Here is an 18,810-nt window from a genome sequence, read left to right on the forward strand (position 1 = left end):
TTTCGGTGAAAGAAAATGAGGACAGAATAAATGTCCCGGTAAGTAATATTAAGTTTGTTGAGTTTAGTAAACTTCGGTGAAATTAGAATACCAAAGAAAAAATAACAGTTAAAGAATTATTGCAGCCATCGAATATATCAGACAGTATGCTACTGAGGGGAGCTAACATAAGAGTTATGAGTTATAAGATATAATCTAAGTCGTAACATTGCTGTATGGAGCTGCAGATTTGGTTGCAGGTTAACATAGCTGGACTGGCCATCGGGCATACCGGGCATGTGCCCGGTGACTTATTTATTTATTCATTTTGTAATGGCATGAACAATGAGAGGTGGTGGATTGGCCAGATGCAGGTCAATGTGTAAAAATAACTCAGTTGTTTGGTGGTGGCTATGGCGGGGCTTCCACAGAGGCCAGCAGGTGGATGAGGGAAGGGGAGGCAGGAGGAGAGCCCCGAGGCAGCCCCCAGTCCGAGTGTCAGGTGAACTGAACTTCAGGTAAGAAGTTATGATCTGCAGTCTATCTGGGTCAGATATGAACCAAGTTTAGGTGGAGTTTATTTTCGTTGTGCTGACTATTTACCCTCAGTTGCAATAACTCGTACTGCGTTCTAGCCAGCTTGACGGAGTTTTTATACAACTGGGTGGGTGCTATGATGTTACTGATAGTGAACTTTATTTTATTCATAAGGTTAGTTAGTAGAGTTGCCAACGGCTCCTTAAAAAAATGGGATGGTCCCTCATTCAGAGAAAATATTACATACAATATTTCGTATTGAGCTGAGAAGAGACGCAGTTTGTCCCGGACTTTCGCTATAATGAAAAAAAGACACAAAGCTGGAGTTATTCTGTCGTTACGCTGCACAGCTGCCTCTTCTTCTCTCGTTCTCTCCCCCTGCCTCTCCTGTTGCTACTTCAATCATGAAACTGATCAATGATCAGCTGATCGGCTTTTCTCTCTTGTTTATTTATCGCCCACTTTGCGCCAGAAAGAGGAAACCACCAGATGTCGCGCTAAACAACAGCAGCACGTTTAAGCTTGATCAGCTGTTGTTAGAATTTATTTAATATTAATTTCTAGTATCAGCTGATGTTTGCTGGAGCCACAGCTGTAAAGCTGCTGGTCATGATGTCGGTTTGGTTATGTGGTGAGAGGGAAACATGAAGATGAAACCAGGAGATGTCCTTACTGAATCATCAGAGCTGAACAGGTGATGGAGAAACAGGTTTACCTTTTAGGTGACATGGATGAGTTGAAGTTATGAACTGTTTCTGGGAGACAAATAACACCAGGATTCTTTTTTATGTAGCTGACAGCTGGTAACTGTGCAGGGGCGGGTCTAGGAAAGTTTTGCCAGGGGGCCAGGTAGGGCATTAACAGGGAGAGGGGGGCACAAAGAAATACTTTTCTTTCTTACTCTCATTTAAAATATCTAGCTTTTATTAAATAATTATCTAAATCTTACAACCAAAGTTTTTATCTGATGTAAAATGTATAGAAATCATACATATACCAACAAGACAGTGTACATCACTGTCACAACAGCATTTGTTTTCATTCAAAGGCTTTATGGCTTTAATACCTGGGCCCTATTTCAGGAAGCCGGTTTAGTGCAAACTCTGAGTAAGTAAACCCTGAGTTAACGAAAACTCTGGGTTTTCGGTTTCACAAAGCGAGTTTAGATTAATTCTGAGTGAGTTACTATGACGACACACTCCGTGAAGCTAACGTGCCCCCTAGCAGGTTTACTTCAACTAACCCTGACCTTCTCCGCCTCTTTGTCGGAAACCTGACTGTAGGAAGTGTCAGACATGGCGTGCCCCTTCCTTGAAGAGCCAGTAGATGTTGAAGCCCAAATTCTCCGCAGAGCTCTCCGCCGGGAGAGAGTGATTAGAGCGCGTTCGGACATGTTATCATTTCCTGATGATTTTCTGTGTGAACGTTACCGTTTTTCAGCACAATCTATAATTTATTTGAATAACATCCTCAGGCCTAATATTGCTCATGTGACACACCGCGGACATCCTCTCAGTTCTGTACATATTATTTGTATTGCACTTCGGTTTTTTGCAAACGGGAGCTTTCTATATAATATTGGTGACGCTGAGCACGTTTCCAAGGCTACCGTCTGTCGGGCAGTCAGGAATGTTACAGTTGCACTGAAACGTCTCCTGTACTCGTTTGTGGTGTTCCCCGGTCATAGACCCACAAGATTTATCAAAGAGGGATTCCACAAAATTGCAGGTATCAGGATGAACAAAACTTAATTCATGATGTGGTGATACTTGAACTACTACTTAAATTTTACATTTATTTTCACGGTTCCCAGGCGTGATTGGCTGTATAGATGGCACTCACATTCCAATCATTGCTCCTTCAGTAAATGAAGGAGACTATGTGAACAGGAAGTCTTTCCACAGCATTAATGTACAGGTACATAGTTCCCTGTAGCATTTCAAACTAACAAATTATTTCATTATAGTAATGGATGCTAATTTGTGTTCTCTGCACTGTGAAGATCATATGTGATGCTGCCAACATTATCACAAATGTGGAAGCCAACTGCTCAGCCTCTGTGAGTGGTGGTGGTGGAGGACCCCCACCTGTTTTTCGGGCCTCCGCTTTTTTCTGTTGGCTATAACGGGTCACATTTGAGCATACAGAGTAAGCAAATATGTACTTGTAATGTGCTCAGATAATTTCAATAAGTGCTTACAGAGGGGAAATTAATGTAACCTCTAACTGCAATTGATTTATATAGGACAAACAGACCAAGCACTATGGCTCATAATTAGGGATGGGTACCGGTGTCCGGTGCCATGACATAAACGGTAGTAAGCAGACCGAAAAGCAGCGCACATTTCAGTGCTTTATTTCGGTGCTTTTTTTTTCCTGAGCTGTGATACACTTCTAGCCAATCATTTTACGTTTCCGAGGATAGTAGGCGGGGCCAGGTACGTACGTTCAGTTAGAGCAGAGCTACAGATTAAAAATGTCCAAGGCGAAGCGGTCAAAAGTCTGGCTGTACTTCACAGCAAAATATGCAAACTCAGCAGCCTGTAACAAGTGCTTTAAGCTGATACTGTGATACTGTCAAAGGAGGTAACACCAAGAATCCGATTAAACAGCTGGCGACGCATAGCGTTTTTTTTAAAAGCCGAGAAATGCGCCATATTTGATAGCTTGCTGTGAGACCTCACACCGTGCACGTCGGGTGGGTTGCCAGTTATCGGACCCGGAGCAACATCCCCCAAAAACCCGAAGAATAGAGTCCTGGCCCCTAGCCCTGCCAGTGTAGCAGAAATGATGAGGATGATGATGCAGCAGCAGCCGTTCTTCTCTGCATGAGTAGCTTCATGTTGTTCGTGTGTAATTTACGTTGAGTAGGCTAACCACGTTATTACATTAATGCATGTAAGGTGAACTAGCAAACATCATCATAGCTACATGCGGCTGTCTTCTTGTTTGATGGCAGATACTCCCTTCACCCTGGCCAAAAAGGCTAAAATGACCAAAGAAAAAGTGGGAAACAGTTAAACATATATGCCACATAGCTGCAGAAAAGGCACACATTGTTATCTTTTTACAAAAAAAACCAGCTGAACATGAGAGGTTTTTGGACAAAGTTTGTGTTCTCCATTCTTTAAGCACCGGTTCGAGCACCGTTTAAGCACCGGCACCGTTTCAAAAGTACCGATTTGGCACCGGTATCGGATAAAACCTAAACGATACCCATCCCTACTCATAATACAATTACACCTTACCTGGTTGGACTATATTTTTATATTTCATTTTTACTTGCTGCCAGGAACGTTTGGGGCCTGTTGGGTTGCACCTGCGCTCACATCACATCACAAAATAAAATGTATGAAATAAAAAATAAAATAAAATAAAATAACGTGTTAAATGGGTGGAAATCCCTAGATCAATGTTTAAATTAACACTCACGCATTGACGCTTTGTTTTGCCGTGCATGCTCCCTTTCTTTTGCAGCTGAGGCTGTGTTACTTTTTTTCTGTGGAATTTGCATGTTATCGGCATATGCTGCCATCAGAATTTCGGCCTCAAGCGCTGTAAAATACATTGACCGCGCCTTCTTTCCCTCCGTCTCCATGGTGACTCGCTTAATCTGTGCTCCACTAATCAGGGCTTTATGTATCCTCGTGCGCGTGCTTAACTTGGGGTTAAAGCAACTCCGCGTTGATTGAACTAATTGTTATCAGCCTTTCTGAAACCGAATATTCCGAGTTGGACAGTTCGGGGTTACTCAACCCTGAGTATCGTTTTTCACTCTGAGTTTTCTAAACCGGCTTCCTGAAATAGGGCCCTGGTGGGCCGGTCTCTAGTCAAAATGCCCGATTTTCTGTCCCAGTCCAGCCCTACAGGTTAATACTGGCAGTGTCACCATGCTGACTGTATTTCATCATCAGCCAGTGTTGTTCTTGATCAATATTACCAAAGTTTACCATAAGGCAGCATAGCAAGTATTTACTTGCTTTCAGGTTTTATTCAAATGTTAGTCTTTTCAGTTGTTTCCCCACTTTTTTCCTGTTTCAAAATCACCAGTTTGTGAGAAGATTATCTTCTTTTTTTAATAGGCACAAAGTTTTGCAATTGGCATTGGCTAATTTGTCAATTGTTTGTTACAAATGTTTGTATTTTAATATTCAAAAATGTTTTTGCCCAAAACATATGTGCACTATATGTCAGTAAAAATACTATGCAAATATTGCTGTCCTTGAATGCTGAGTAAACACTGACTGATTGTATCTCTTGTACTTTATCAACGCAGTATCTAAAAACTTTGCACCATAGTGGTTAAAATCTCATTCTAATAAGAGTTAAAAGCGCATTCGGTTATTAGGTTTATAGGATTATTGAATTATGGTTAACGGTTGGTAGAATTTTTTTTTTAAACATTATCTGCCAATTACATCTGCCACCCTTCTCCAAATCTGTGCCCCTACCTGGCCCCCCAACAAAAATTTTCTAGACACGCCACTGCACACACTATTCCAAAAAAAAAAGCGAAATTTTCACTGACTCATCCCTGTTGCTGTTAGCAAACTAATTACATTAGTAGAAATATATTTAGCTTATAATTAAAATTGGGTGGGGGGAAACAACAGCCATTTTCTTAACAGAAACATTTCTGCTCTGAACTGGAAGAAAAAACCCTGAGTAGAAAGCTCACATCAAGACAATAGACCCTGTGCACGAGAAAATGCTGAACCAGGTTCAGGGAGGGGCAGCCCTTTGCTGCGACCAAGGTTTTCTCAAAATTTCTCAATTATCTATAAAGCCCACATTATTTTTGGGAGGTTTGGAAGGTTAACCCAGCACTATCTTCAAAGGAATACTCCAGACCTTTCTCCCATTTGGTTTTGGCAATAAGTGATTTGTTCTCCGGGAGAGTTAAGATCTCAAGCACATGGTGTGTTAACAGTTTTGAGGTGATACTGAGATATGGGCTATTTGTTCTAGGTTACGGTGTCTTGTTAAACAGCTGGAGAAGGGAGAAGCATCTGTGGTGGAACTGAAGAAAAACCTGGAGTTTGCCGCCTGTCTCCTTGAATCTCTCTGTTCTGAGGAAAACAGGTAAGGAGCTTTTAGCTAATTTCCCCATGTATAGACTTTAATCAGTGGTGGAAAAATAAAATAGTCAGTATTTCAATAAGACAATGTAATACTCACAATGCAATAAAACTTTTTTATATGTTGCGCTATGCCAAACATATTATGAGGCCTGGGAGCTTGAGGGTCCTGCGCAGTATCTTTGCTGTTCCTTGGAGTGTGCTCTTCTGGACAAAGATTTAGGATTTTGTTCCTGGGATTTGCTGGAGTCAGTCACCTAGCTTTAGGGTCAGTGCACCAAATGCTCAAATTACCACAGGGACCACTGTTACCTTCACTCTTCTTGAGTTCTTCTCTGAGCCCTTGGTACTTTTCCAGCTTCTCATGTTCCTTCTTTTTGATGTGTTTGTCATTTGGTATGGCTACATCTATCGCTACAGCCGTCTTCCTCTGGTTGTCCACCACTATTATTTCCGGGTGGTTAGCCATCACCAGCTTGTCCGTCTGTATCTTTAAGTCCCACAGGATCTTAGCTTGGTCATTCTTGACTAGCCTAGGGGGCGTCTCCCATTTTACCAGTTTTCATGGCCTCAGGTATGACAGTACTGCTCCTTGTGGCTGTCTATCTTGTATCCAAGCATCTACTGTTCACTGTGGTGTGGTCTTGGTTACATTGGGGGGGTCTAGCCTAGGGAACTTTTCTGGATAAAGATGCTCTGGTTGGGAGTTGAACTCCTGACCTGAAGTTTCAAAGGTGTCTCTTTTACCAGCATAGAGGATGGCACTGGCCACAGCATACGCATAAAAAGTCCTGAGCATTGTCACTCACAGGTTTCTCTACAAATATTTTATTTTATTTTATTTCATTTTATTTTGTCCTTAATGTGAAGCTCTTTGGTCACAACTTGCCATTTTAAAGTGCTGTTTTAATTAAACTTGGCTTGGCTTGGTTCATTTAAGATGAGGATGATAGATTAATTATTTTAGAAGATGAAAATGTACATTCAGTGTTTTTGTGAATGGTCTTGCAGACAACTGGGGCACCAAGATGATGAGCTGAGTGATATCCAGTCAGACTCTGTACCACTGGAGGTTCGTGACTGGTTGGCCTCCACTTTTACACGGCAGAGAACCCTGTTGCTACACCACAGTGAAGACAAACCACACTTCCGCAGCATCGTCCGTGCAGTACAGGCTGGGATCTTTGTGGAGAGGTTTGGCTTAAGACAGCTATAAAAAATACAAGTCAGTTTAACAAGTCAGCATAGTAACAGAACAGAAGCCTAGGTAGCAATAAAAAGTGTGTACATTTGTTTTTCTATTTTCTTGTCTATTTATTTGAAAAAAAAAGCATCACACATTTCTGTAACTAAAACATATGTTGAGAAGTTCGGCCAAATGGTACTTTTTTCTTGTAATGGTTTTGATTAACATACAGTGAACAATTTGGATAAGGCCCCGAGATGCATCATTTTGTTTCCATGGATAAGACACAAACAATAGAAATGGACTGGCATATATATCATTTCTCTAGACTTGATGAACACTTGTTGCACTACCAGTCACATCCACCAATTAGAATTAATCTTAAATCTATCTTGATGTTCTTCAGCTATCTTACATCCCAAAAGTTAATTAAGAATCAGCAGTTAAACTAACAACTTGTCTCTGAGCTCTTGGGATACTGGAGTGATCAGAGAAAATCTATTTAGTACCTAGTAATAGCTTTGAATTACCCCTTTACCTTTGAATAGCATATTATGGCCGCAACTCAGGTCAACAGATATTATATTAGAATGGCTTGGGAGCCAATCCGAACCACTCAGTACAACACATATTATTCTCAAAATAAATTACGCAGATTATAGAAGTAATGCCAGAAATATAAACATTACTTTATCAATATAGAAAATGGAATGGTAAAAAAAATTGAGGTTGACAAGGTTTTAATAGAATAGATTTATTTTCCCCTTAGACTGAATAACAATTTAGAATAAACAAAAGTTAATCTTTCTTTATTATTTGGCCTAATATTGCAGTACTGCTTCAAAACTCTGGGGATCTTCTATTTTGGGGATGGATTTAAAAAAAAAAAAAAAATTGCCTCTGATTATTCCTTCTCCAAAATAAATGTAACATATTCAAATTAATAAATGAGTTACCATACTGGGCATAGTGCATTTGTTCATTTGGTGTGTGCTTGTGTTGCTGTGTACTTTTGTCTGTGGGTTACAGGATGTTCAGACGAACCTCCAACATGACTGGTCTCAGTTATTCCCTAAATGTCATCACTATGCTTAAGGTATAAATGCACATGTACTTGGTGATTTCTTTAAAAATAAAATCAGTGACATGTATGTGAGTCTGCATTCAGTTTTAATCTCAGTATTAAAATGTCATGAGCAAGTTATACAATAGAGAGTTAACAGATTAAGGCCAGGGAAAAAGTTTTCTATCTACCATACTAATATGCAGGAACAAAAACTGCCATTTTGTGTATGACTTAGGTAAGACAAGGTACACAAGGACACACTCGTTTATGTTATTCAAATGATAATAAAACTGGTTTCTATGTGTCTGTAGCATGTAGATATGTGGTCGTTTGATGTGTTTGCACTGAATGATGCCAGCGGAAACCATGCTCTGAAAATTGTCTTCTTTGAACTGCTCAACAGATATAACCTGATTAATCGTTTCAAGGTAAACTCAAATAAAGACAGCTTCCATATATCATTTAAATGATTGACCCTCATATTATTTTAAGTTTTAAAGGGAATTTCTAATTCTAAAACAACAAGGTCTGCAGTTTTGTTTAAGAAGTGCAATACTTTAATAACCTTGTGAAAAAATTTCCCATACAGACTATAAATGACTTTTTGTTTTGTTTTTTATGTGGTGTTATCTTTTAAAGTGATGTAATCATATACGACTTAATTTTGCAGTCATCATGCTTCTCTCCTGCATTGTCTCAATATCAGATTCCTACCTCTGCACTCACATCATTTGTGGAGTCACTGGAAATGGGATACAGCAAATACAAAAACCCCTACCACAACTTGATACATGCTGCTGATGTCACACAAACGGTCCATTACCTGCTCATTAAGAGTGGAATAATGGTAAGTCTTGCTTGGTTAATGGTGATTTAAAATGTAACCAGGAAAACTGCTTTGCTTCTTTCGAGTTCTCAAAGAGACTTTTTCATATCTTGAAGTAATGGACTCTTTTTTTTCTTTACTGTTATGACCTGCTAGCAAGCCACAACATTTAAAACCTTAAAACTACCCCACATCCTGATAAAACATTAAAGGGGAAACACTGCTGCAATCCAATAGTTGGTATACCTTTGTCTTTTTTGTACAGATTTTGATCATTCTTTAGGTTTGTCTTTGGGGAGTCCATTAATCTTGCAGTTCAAGAAAGACCAGTATACTTTTAAAGCAATTCTAAACACAGAACTCATGAAGCCTTAGATTTAAGTGGCTATTGAATTTTTTTTATATTAACAATTGTGTAAAGCAATATTATATTCATATTTATTGCTTGTTTGTTTGTTACTACATACAAAATGCATCATCTCACTTTCTTTCAGCACTGGCTAACTGAGCTGGAGATCTTTGCCATTATTTTTGCAGCTGCCATCCATGACTATGAGCATACAGGGACTACTAATAACTTCCATATTCAGACCAGGTAATTCCTACTGAGCAACATTCAAATTATTGCAGTTTCTGAGGGGCTCTAGTGTTATTTAAAACTCGTAAATAATTTTACTTGTAAAACGCCCTCCCAGGGAGGCCCCCTCTTCCTGAAGGACCAGAGAGGGGTCTCTCTAGCTGTCTATTGTCTAATGTTGCCTGGGTGTCCCTGCCTATATCTAACCTACTCTACAATACTTAACCATGTGGAATAAAGTGTTTAAAGTCATAATATTGTTTTTATAAAAAAAAAAAAAAATTCCCCGCTCGCCCCTGCGGGCGGTCAATCCTTCAAGATCGGGTCCTCTACCAGAGGCTTGGGAGCTTGAGGGACCTGCACAGTATCGTTCCTAGGACTGTGCTCTTCTGGACAGAGATGTCCGATGTTGTTCCCGGGATCTGCTGGAGCCACTCGCCTAGCTTGAGAGTCACTGCACCTATATGTATATATGTGTATATATATGTATATATATATATATATATATATATATATATATATATATATTACCAAACAAGAAAAAAATCTGTGATGACAAATTTTCTGTGGCATTTGCAGGTCAGACACGGCGCTATTTTACAATGACCGAGCTGTTTTGGAGAACCATCACGTCAGCGCTGTCTATCGCCTTCTACATGATAATGAGGAAATGAATATTCTCTCTAATCTTTCAAAGGAAGAGTGGAGGTAAACAGTAAACAGTATTCAAATATTCTCAATTTGTGTAGCTGCTCCACATCTGTCATGGTCCTGTCCCAGTTTTTGAGTTTCTGTTGTGGACTTTTCAATTTAAGAAACTTTTCTTCAGTGCTTGTATTATTTGGTCTTAATTTTGTGAAAAAACATAATGCTTTTGTTATCTATATTTCTTGTTCTTGATTCGTGTTTGATTGTGTTAGTACCCTTTTGTCTCCAGTCTATCCTAATCTCTTTTCTCTATTATGTCAATGCCTCCTGTACCAGTCAGTCATGTCTCATTGTCTCACTCTAAGTCAAGCTCATGCATCTTAGTCCTGGGCCCTGTGCTTCGTACGTCGCTTACTACATCCAAGATCAAATGAAACATCCAAGACCAAATCATCGCGCTAACTCTGAGCTCGCTATTCCGGTTCCCCGAACACACCTGTTGTTGACGATTAGTATAGCTGGATGAAGTAATGTGAGATCACTGGGTGGCCCAACAGGGGCTACGCATCGATAGTAGAAACATTGATCGGCAACCCTTTGATTGGTCGGCGAAAATGTCGAAGGAGCGCGCTCGGTATTTTTCGGCAGCAGAGCAAGAACTCTTGAGTGAGGGATTTCAGGAGTTTCAGAGTTTAATTAAAACGCAAGGGAACACTGCAAAGGCTGCAAAAGCAAGGAGAGAGGGCTGGCAGAAAGTTGCTGACAAATCAAACTCGTAAGTAATCCAATAATAACAATAATAATGGAGTGGATTTATATAGCGCTTTTCAAGGCACCCAAAGCGCTTTACAATGCCACTATTCATTCACTCTCACATTCACACACTGGTGGAGGCAGCTACGGTTGTAGCCACAGCTGCCCTGGGGCAGACTGACAGAAGCCAGGCTGCCATATTGCGCCATCGGCCCCTCTGGCCAACACCAGTAGGCGGTAGGGTAGATTTATCATATCACACCATATTATCCAATATTATATTACATTATATTATATTATAATATGTTATATTATATCCTCTTTCACATTAGAGCCACGACAGGACCCACTAGAACATGGGAACAAGTAAAAGTGAAATATAAGAATATTCTACAGAATGGTAATATTTATCACTTATATTGCTTGTCGTCTCTTGGAAAGAGACCCTGGAATACTCTGTTTGTTTGTTCATAACAGCAACCAAGAAAAGGGCAGAGCAAAAAAAAAGACAGGTGGTGGTCCTGCACCCCCTCGTCAACAAGTTGGTTAAGTGAATAATACCCTCACGGGAAAATCGATATCTCTCTATGAGCACACTGTCGCGCTGAGCTAAAGGATCCTGTCTATCCCGCAATATACGCTGAATTCTGAGGACTCTCCTTATCAATCTTGCACCTTCCGCAATGGGTTGCTCGCGTAAACGGACAGGACATGGCTGCAACAGACTTCCCAAATCCACCTTCGCTTTTATAGCCGTGGTCTCTCATCTTGATTACACGAAGTAATTTACAATTACTACTCTGAAATATGAATTACATCTGTAATAATCACATACATGTAATAGAATGTTAATAGTACATTTCCCTTTTTTAGGGAATGACCTGTATGTATCTGTGTGAAATCAATAAAAGGATCAAGTGCTGCATTATCTTTAGTTACATTGATGTTATTTATTTATGGTGAAACAGTGGTGGAATATCGCTGTTGCTTTCGTATGAATGACGCGGACATACCTGCGTGGCCACGATCTAATCCTGTTTACATAAAGTAAACCTGCTCCCCAGCAGGTTTACGCTTACGGCTCTGTTGCTATGACAGCAAGTCCCGGATGGGCTTCGGGGAACCGAACGATCCAGGATCACGCGAAATCGTCAACAATCTCATCCAGCTAACTCACTTAGCGCGGTACGAAGAACAGGCCCCTGGTCCTTGTATTTCAAGGATCAGTTACCTCCTGTTACCTCCTGAGAGTTTACTTTTCTCATGTTTCCCAGCGTTTCCTATTCCTAGTTTATATTTCCAGTTCAGGTTCCATAAGTTTCAGCTTTTTTGTTTTCCTTTTCCTTTGTTGGAAGTAAACTTCATACTGCATACATCTTAAGATAGCTAAAGTCAACAAAGAGCAGCCTGGTGTTACTCCCCTGTTAGGGCTCTAGACTAACTTTTTGCCATGGGCGTACTGGTACGCCTAACTTTTCAAAGTTAGGCGTACTGGCACAAAAGTTAGGCGCACACAAATTTTATAATAATTTATATAATATAATGTGTTTTTCTGGATACACTGTTCTTTTTCAGCATTTAAAGATTGATGACACCGTGTCAGAGCACTGGCTATGAATTTCAGAAGGATCAGGCCTTAACTTAACAGAAAAGTTAGCAATAGTTCTTTTCCTATTACAGCTACAACCACTTCTGTCGTGCCTAGGCTGCTCACTAGGGCTGGGTATCATCACTGATTTCTATAATCCATTCGATTCCGGTTTTCAAAGTCCTGATTCGATTCAACTTAGCCTCAGACAGTTAGAAATATTATAATTCTGATCATTTATCAGTACTGACTTCATCAGAATTGTGAACATCACAGCAGATGCCTTTGTGTGAAAGTAACTGAGAATAAAACACAGAAAAAGATGAAGGAGATTTTCCTGGTCTGGCTTTTTATAGCAGATAACCTTAAAAATATTCTACAATGTTCTGCATATAAAGTTTAAATTTCTTCAGTATTGAACAGTGTTGGTTAAGTTACTTGAAAAAAGTAATCAGTAACTAATTACTGATTACTTCCCCCAAAAAGTAATCCCGTTACTTTACTGATTACTTATTTTCAAAAGTAATTAATTACTTAGTTACTTAGTTACTTTTTAAAAACACGATTTACAACCTGAAGAGGTTCAAGTTCAAGTTCAAGTTCAAGTTCAACTTTATTGTCACTTCAACCATATACAGTTTAAAAATACACAGTGAGGCGAAACAACGTTCCTCCAGGAACCAAGGTGCTACAAGACAAGTTAGTGCAAAAAAAATAATAATATATAATATATCTAGTAATAATATTGTGCAAAAGAGCATTTACAGGTTGGTGTGTGCGATGGTTTGGTGGTGTAGGTCAGTGTGTTTGCGCCATCCGTCTCCTCAGCAAAAAAAAAAAAGGGGGACTGACTGATAAACACGCACACACACACATACACTAACATTATCACTCAGCTTAACTCAAATACCTCAAAAACATTGAGACTGGACTGACTAACCAACACAAGCGCAAACACACTGACCTACACCACCAAACCATCGCACACACCAACCTGTAAATGCTCTTTTGCACAATATTATTACTAGATATATTATATATATATATATATATATATATATATATATATATATATATATATATATATATATATATATATATATATATATATATATATACATATATATATATATATATATATTTTGTGATAAAGCGATAGATCTTTCAGCCCAATTCTACTTTTTCTACATAATCCATCATACAAAATGTAATCAAATGGAAAAGTCTCTTTTTTTTAACTTGTTTTATCAGTTTTAATCTTTTAACTTTATGCATCAAGCAAAAATTTAATTATATGCAACATTCTCTGAGTTGAATAAATTAGTTTAACATTTAAACCTATTTTCTACACATTCCAGCACATAAAATAAAATATTTTTTGTGTTTACACTCACTCTTTCAAATAGATGCAAGTAAAACACAGCAGAACATAAATAAAGTCAAAGACTCAGCGGTCCTGTTGCTCTATTTTCACCCAGTGGCGTGTCCAGCGGGGTGGCCTGGGGGGGCACAGGCTTCCCCCCCAACCAGACTGGCCACCCCAGGTGCCACCCCAAAGGCAAAACAATAAAATTCAATCAAATATCAAATGTCCGATTATGTTTTCACGGTGAAGCTCAGATATCCGAGTGTAAGTGAATGCAGCATCGGCTTCTGCGCTATGTGCATCACGTTAGCAAAGGTAGGAGAGCCAAGCACGAAAGACGGCACCGCAGGAAACAATTTTTCGGTGAAAGAAAATGAGGACAGAATAAATGTCCCGGTAAGTAATATTAAGTTTGTTGAGTTTAGTAAACTTCGGTGAAATTAGAATACCAAAGAAAAAATAACAGTTAAAGAATTATTGCAGCCATCGAATATATCAGACAGTATGCTACTGAGGGGAGCTAACATAAGAGTTATGAGTTATAAGATATAATCTAAGTCGTAACATTGCTGTATGGAGCTGCAGATTTGGTTGCAGGTTAACATAGCAGGACTGGCCATCGGGCATACCGGGCATGTGCCCGGTGACTTATTTATTTATTTATTTTGTAATGGCATGAACAATGAGAGGTGGTGGATTGGCCAGATGCAGGTCGATGTGTAAAAATAACTCAGTTGTTTGGTGGTGGCTATGGCGGTGCTTCCACAGAGGCCAGCAGGTGGATGAGGGAAGGGGAGGCAGGAGGAGAGCCCCGAGGCAGCCGCCAGTCCGAGTGTCAGGTGAACTGAACTTCAGGTAAGAAGTTATGATCTGCAGTCTATCTGGGTCAGATATAAACCAAGTTTAGGTGTAGTTTATTTTCGTTGTGCTGACTATTTACCCTCAGTTGCAATAACTCGTACTGCGTTCTAGCCAGCTTGACGGAGTTTTTATACAACTGGGTGGGTGCTATGATGTTACTGATAGTGAACTTTATTTTATTCATAAGGTTAGTTAGTAGAGTTGCCAACGGCTCCTTAAAAAAATGGGATGGTCCCTCATTCAGAGAAAATATTACATACAATATTTCGTATTGAGCTGAGAAGAGACGCAGTTTGTCCCGGACTTTCGCTATAATGAAAAAAAGACACAAAGCTGGAGTTATTCTGTCGTTATGCTGCACAGCTGCCTCTTCTTCTCTCGTTCTCTCCCCCTGCCTCTCCTGTTGCTACTTCAATCATGAAACTGATCAATGATCAGCTGATCGGCTTTTCTCTCTTGTTTATTTATAGCCCACTTTGCGCCAGAAAGAGGAAACTAGCAGATGTCGCGCTAAACAACAGCAGCACGTTTAAGCTTGATCAGCTGTTGTTAGAATTTATTTAATATTAATTTCTAGTATCAGCTGATGTTTGCTGGAGCCACAGCTGTAAAACTGCAGGTCATGATGTCGGCTTGGATATGTGGTGAGAGGGAAACATGAAGATGAAACCAGGAGATGTCCTTACTGAATCATCAGAGCTGAACAGGTGATGGAGAAACAGGTTTACCTTTTAGGTGACATGAATGAGTTGAAGGGAAGTTATGAACTGTTTCTTGGAGACAAATAACACCAGGATCCTTTTTTATGTACAGTGGGGCAAAAAAGTATTTAGTCAGCCACCGATTGTGCAAGTTCCCCCACTTAAAATGATGACAGAGGTCAGTAATTTGCACCAGAGGTACACTTCAACTGTGAGAGACAGAATGTGAAAAAAAAATCCATGAATTCACATGGTAGGATTTGTAAAGAATTTATTCGTAAATTAGGGTGGAAAATAAGTATTTGGTCACCTCAAACAAGGAAAATCTCTGGCTCTCACAGACCTGTAACGTCTTCTGTAAGAAGCTTTTCTGTCCCCCACTCGTTACCTGTATGAATGGCACCTGTTTGAACTCATCATCTGTATAAAAGACACCTGTCCACAGCCTCAAACAGTCAGACTCCAAACTCCGCCATGGCCAAGACCAAAGAGCTTTCGAAGGACACCAGGAAAAGTATTGTAGACCTGCACCAGACTGGGAAGAGTGAATCTACAATAGGCAAGCAGCTTGGTGTGAAAAAATCAACTGTGGGAGCAATCATCAGAAAATGGAAGACATACAAGACCACTGATAATCTCCCTCGATCTGGGGCTCCACGCAAGATCTCATCCCGTGGGGTCAAAATGATCATGAGAACGGTGAGCAAAGATCCCAGAACCACACGGGGGGACCTGGTGAATGACCTGCAGAGAGCTGGGACCAAAGTAACAAAGGTCACCATCAGTAACACACTACAACGGCAGGGAATCAAATCCCGCAGTGCCAGACGTGTTCCGCTGCTGAAGCCAGTGCATGTCCAGGCCCGTCTGAAGTTTGCCAGAGAGCACATGGATGATACAGCAGAGGATTGGGAGAATGTCATGTGGTCAGATGAAACCAAAGTAGAACTTTTTGGTATAAACTCAACTCGTCGTGTTTGGAGGAAGAAGAATACTGAGTTGCATCCCAAGAACACCATACCTACTGTGAAGCATGGGGGTGGAAACATCATGCTATGGGGCTGTTTTTCTGCCAAGGGGACAGGACGACTGATCCGTGTTAAGGACAGAATGAATGGGGCCATGTATCGTGAGATTTTGAGCCAAAACCTCCTTCCATCAGTGAGAACTTTGAAGATGAAACGAGGCTGGGTCTTCCAACATGACAATGATCCAAAACACACCGCCCGGGCAACAAAGGAGTGGCTCCGTAAGAAGCATTTGAAAGTCCTGGAGTGGCCTAGCCAGTCTCCAGACCTCAACCCCATAGAAAATCTGTGGCGGGAGTTGAAAGTCCGTGTTGCTCGGCGACAGCCCCAAAACATCACTGCTCTCGAGAAGATCTGCATGGAGGAATGGGCCAAAATACCAGCTACTGTGTGTGCAAACCTGGTAAAGACCTATAGTAAACGTTTGACCTCTGTTATTGCCAACAAAGGTTATGTTACAAAGTATTGAGTTGTATTTTTGTTATTGACCAAATACTTATTTTCCACCCTAATTCACGAATAAATCCTTTACAAATCCTACCATGTGAATTCATGGATTTTTTCTTCACATTCTGTCTCTCACAGTTGAAGTGTACCTCTGGTGCAAATTACTGACCTCTGTCATCATTTTAGGTGGGGGAACTTGCACAATCGGTGGCTGACTAAATACTTTTTTGCCCCACTGTAGCTGACAGCTGGTAACTGTGCAGGGGTGGATCTAGGAAAGTTTTGCCAGGGGGCCAGGTAGGGCATTAACAGGGAGAGGGGGGCACAAAGAAATACTTTTCTTTCTTACTCTCATTTAAAATATCTAGCTTTTATTAAATAATTATCTAAATCTTACAACCAAAGTTTTTATCTGATGTAAAATGTATAGAAATCATACATATACCAACAAGACAGTGTACATCACTGTCACAACAGCATTTGTTTTCATTCAAAGTCTTTATGGCTTTAATACCTGGTGGGCCGGTCTCTAGTCAAAATGCCCGATTTTCTGTCCCAGTCCAGCCCTACAGGTTAATACTGGCAGTGTCACCATGCCAGCTGACTGTATTTCATCATCAGCCAGTGTTGTTCTTGATCAATATTACCAAAGTTTACCATAAGGCAGCATAGCAAGTATTTACTTGCTTTCAGGTTTTATTCAAATGTTAGTCTTTTCAGTTGTTTCCCCACTTTTTTCCTGTTTCAAAATCACCAGTTTGTGAGAAGATTATCTTCTTTTTTTAAATAGGCAGATAAAATTTTACATTGGCATTGGCTAATTTGTCAATTGTTTGTTACAAATGTTTGTATTTTAATATTCAAAACTGTTTTTGCCCAAAACATATGTGCACCATATGTCAGTAAAAATACTATGCAAATATTGCTGTCCTTGAATGCTGAGTAAACACTGACTGATTGTATCTCTTGTACTTTATCAACGCAGTATCTAAAAACTTTGCACCATAGTGGTTAAAATCTCATTCTAATAAGAGTTAAAAGCGCATTCGGTTATTAGGTTTATAGGGTTATTGAATTATGGTTAATGGTTGGTAGAATTTTTTTTAAACATTATCTGCCAATTACATCTGCCACCCTTCTCCAAATCTGTGCCCCTACCTGGCCCCCCCAACAAAAATTTTCTAGACACGCCACTGTTTTCACCTGTAAAGCAGGACTGCGGTAGGCGGAGGTTTACCCTGGTGCAGGTGTGCCACGGTCAGTTGAAGAATCCGCGAGTTTCTCTGTGAATTTCGCATTACGTCGTTGCGCACTCGGTGCTTGCTTGGAAGTTTAGGGGTTTTTTTCGCTGTAAAAAGAAGTTTTCTTCCCACACACGATGGACGCTAATGTTTTTGTCACTTTTTATGGAATCAAACTCAGAGTAAGGTCAGTACTTCCACGCTTTAAACGCTGCACGCTCACACTCTCTCCCACAATCGATATGTGATCCACTGTTGATCTGCACACAGCTGTTGTCACTAACGGCGCACTCGCTTACGTCACTGTCATGAGACATTCTCGCAAAAAAATCACGGTTTTAGTAATGCAGTAACGCAAAAACGGTAATCTAATTACCGTTTTTGCAATAGTAATCCCTTACTTTACTCGTTACTTGAAAAAAGTAATCAGATTACGCGTTACTGCCCATCTCTGGTATTGAACAACAGAAAAAATAGGCTTTCTTGTCCGAGGTCATTTAAGTGAAAAAAGAAAAGAAAAAGACAGCAGCCGACAGCGCTGTAAACAACGGTAGACTGGTGGGTAATAAGCGAATGAATAATACAGAAAACAGAGATTGGAGACGGGAAACTGTTCTTGAAGTATAGAGAGAGATAGAGAGAGAGCTAGCTGTGCATGAAGTGTGATTTTAATAGTCGTGGAAGCAAAACAGCAAAATTCATGACGACATTGATCAAATGTGAAGCGCAGTTTGCCGCTTCTTTTGCTGCTGGCTTGGTGAATTTTGGTTGGAGAGAGACAAAACCTGCAGCTCAGAATCAGCGCAAAAAGACGTAAACACAGCGCGGACCGGACGCATCAGAATCGCTAAGCTCCGACAGCGTGTCCGTCTACGGGCCGTCGGGTGAGAAAGCCGAGAAAGACAAAGTTGATTCTGATGCGTCGGTC

General features: G+C 40.2%; 1 protein-coding gene across 1 annotated transcript in view; it reads left to right on the forward strand.

Moving 5' to 3' along the window:
* The window catches only part of LOC146566671 (dual specificity calcium/calmodulin-dependent 3',5'-cyclic nucleotide phosphodiesterase 1A-like), a 50,082-nt gene that overhangs the window by 13,562 nt on the left and 17,710 nt on the right, over nt 1-18,810 (forward strand). The window contains exons 4-10 of the mRNA XM_085286236.1: nt 5,485-5,598; nt 6,606-6,788; nt 7,810-7,876; nt 8,158-8,274; nt 8,553-8,693; nt 9,167-9,267; nt 9,829-9,957. Of these exons, the coding sequence (XP_085142362.1) occupies nt 5,485-5,598; nt 6,606-6,788; nt 7,810-7,876; nt 8,158-8,274; nt 8,553-8,693; nt 9,167-9,267; nt 9,829-9,957 (852 nt within the window). The remainder of the gene's footprint in view (nt 1-5,484; nt 5,599-6,605; nt 6,789-7,809; nt 7,877-8,157; nt 8,275-8,552; nt 8,694-9,166; nt 9,268-9,828; nt 9,958-18,810) is intronic.

Source organism: Mchenga conophoros, linkage group LG9 (assembly GCF_057382185.1).
Source record: "Mchenga conophoros isolate Kocher_MC1m ecotype Shallow Benthic linkage group LG9, M_conophoros_male_GT1.1, whole genome shotgun sequence".
Taxonomy (NCBI): Eukaryota; Metazoa; Chordata; class Actinopteri; order Cichliformes; family Cichlidae; genus Mchenga; species Mchenga conophoros.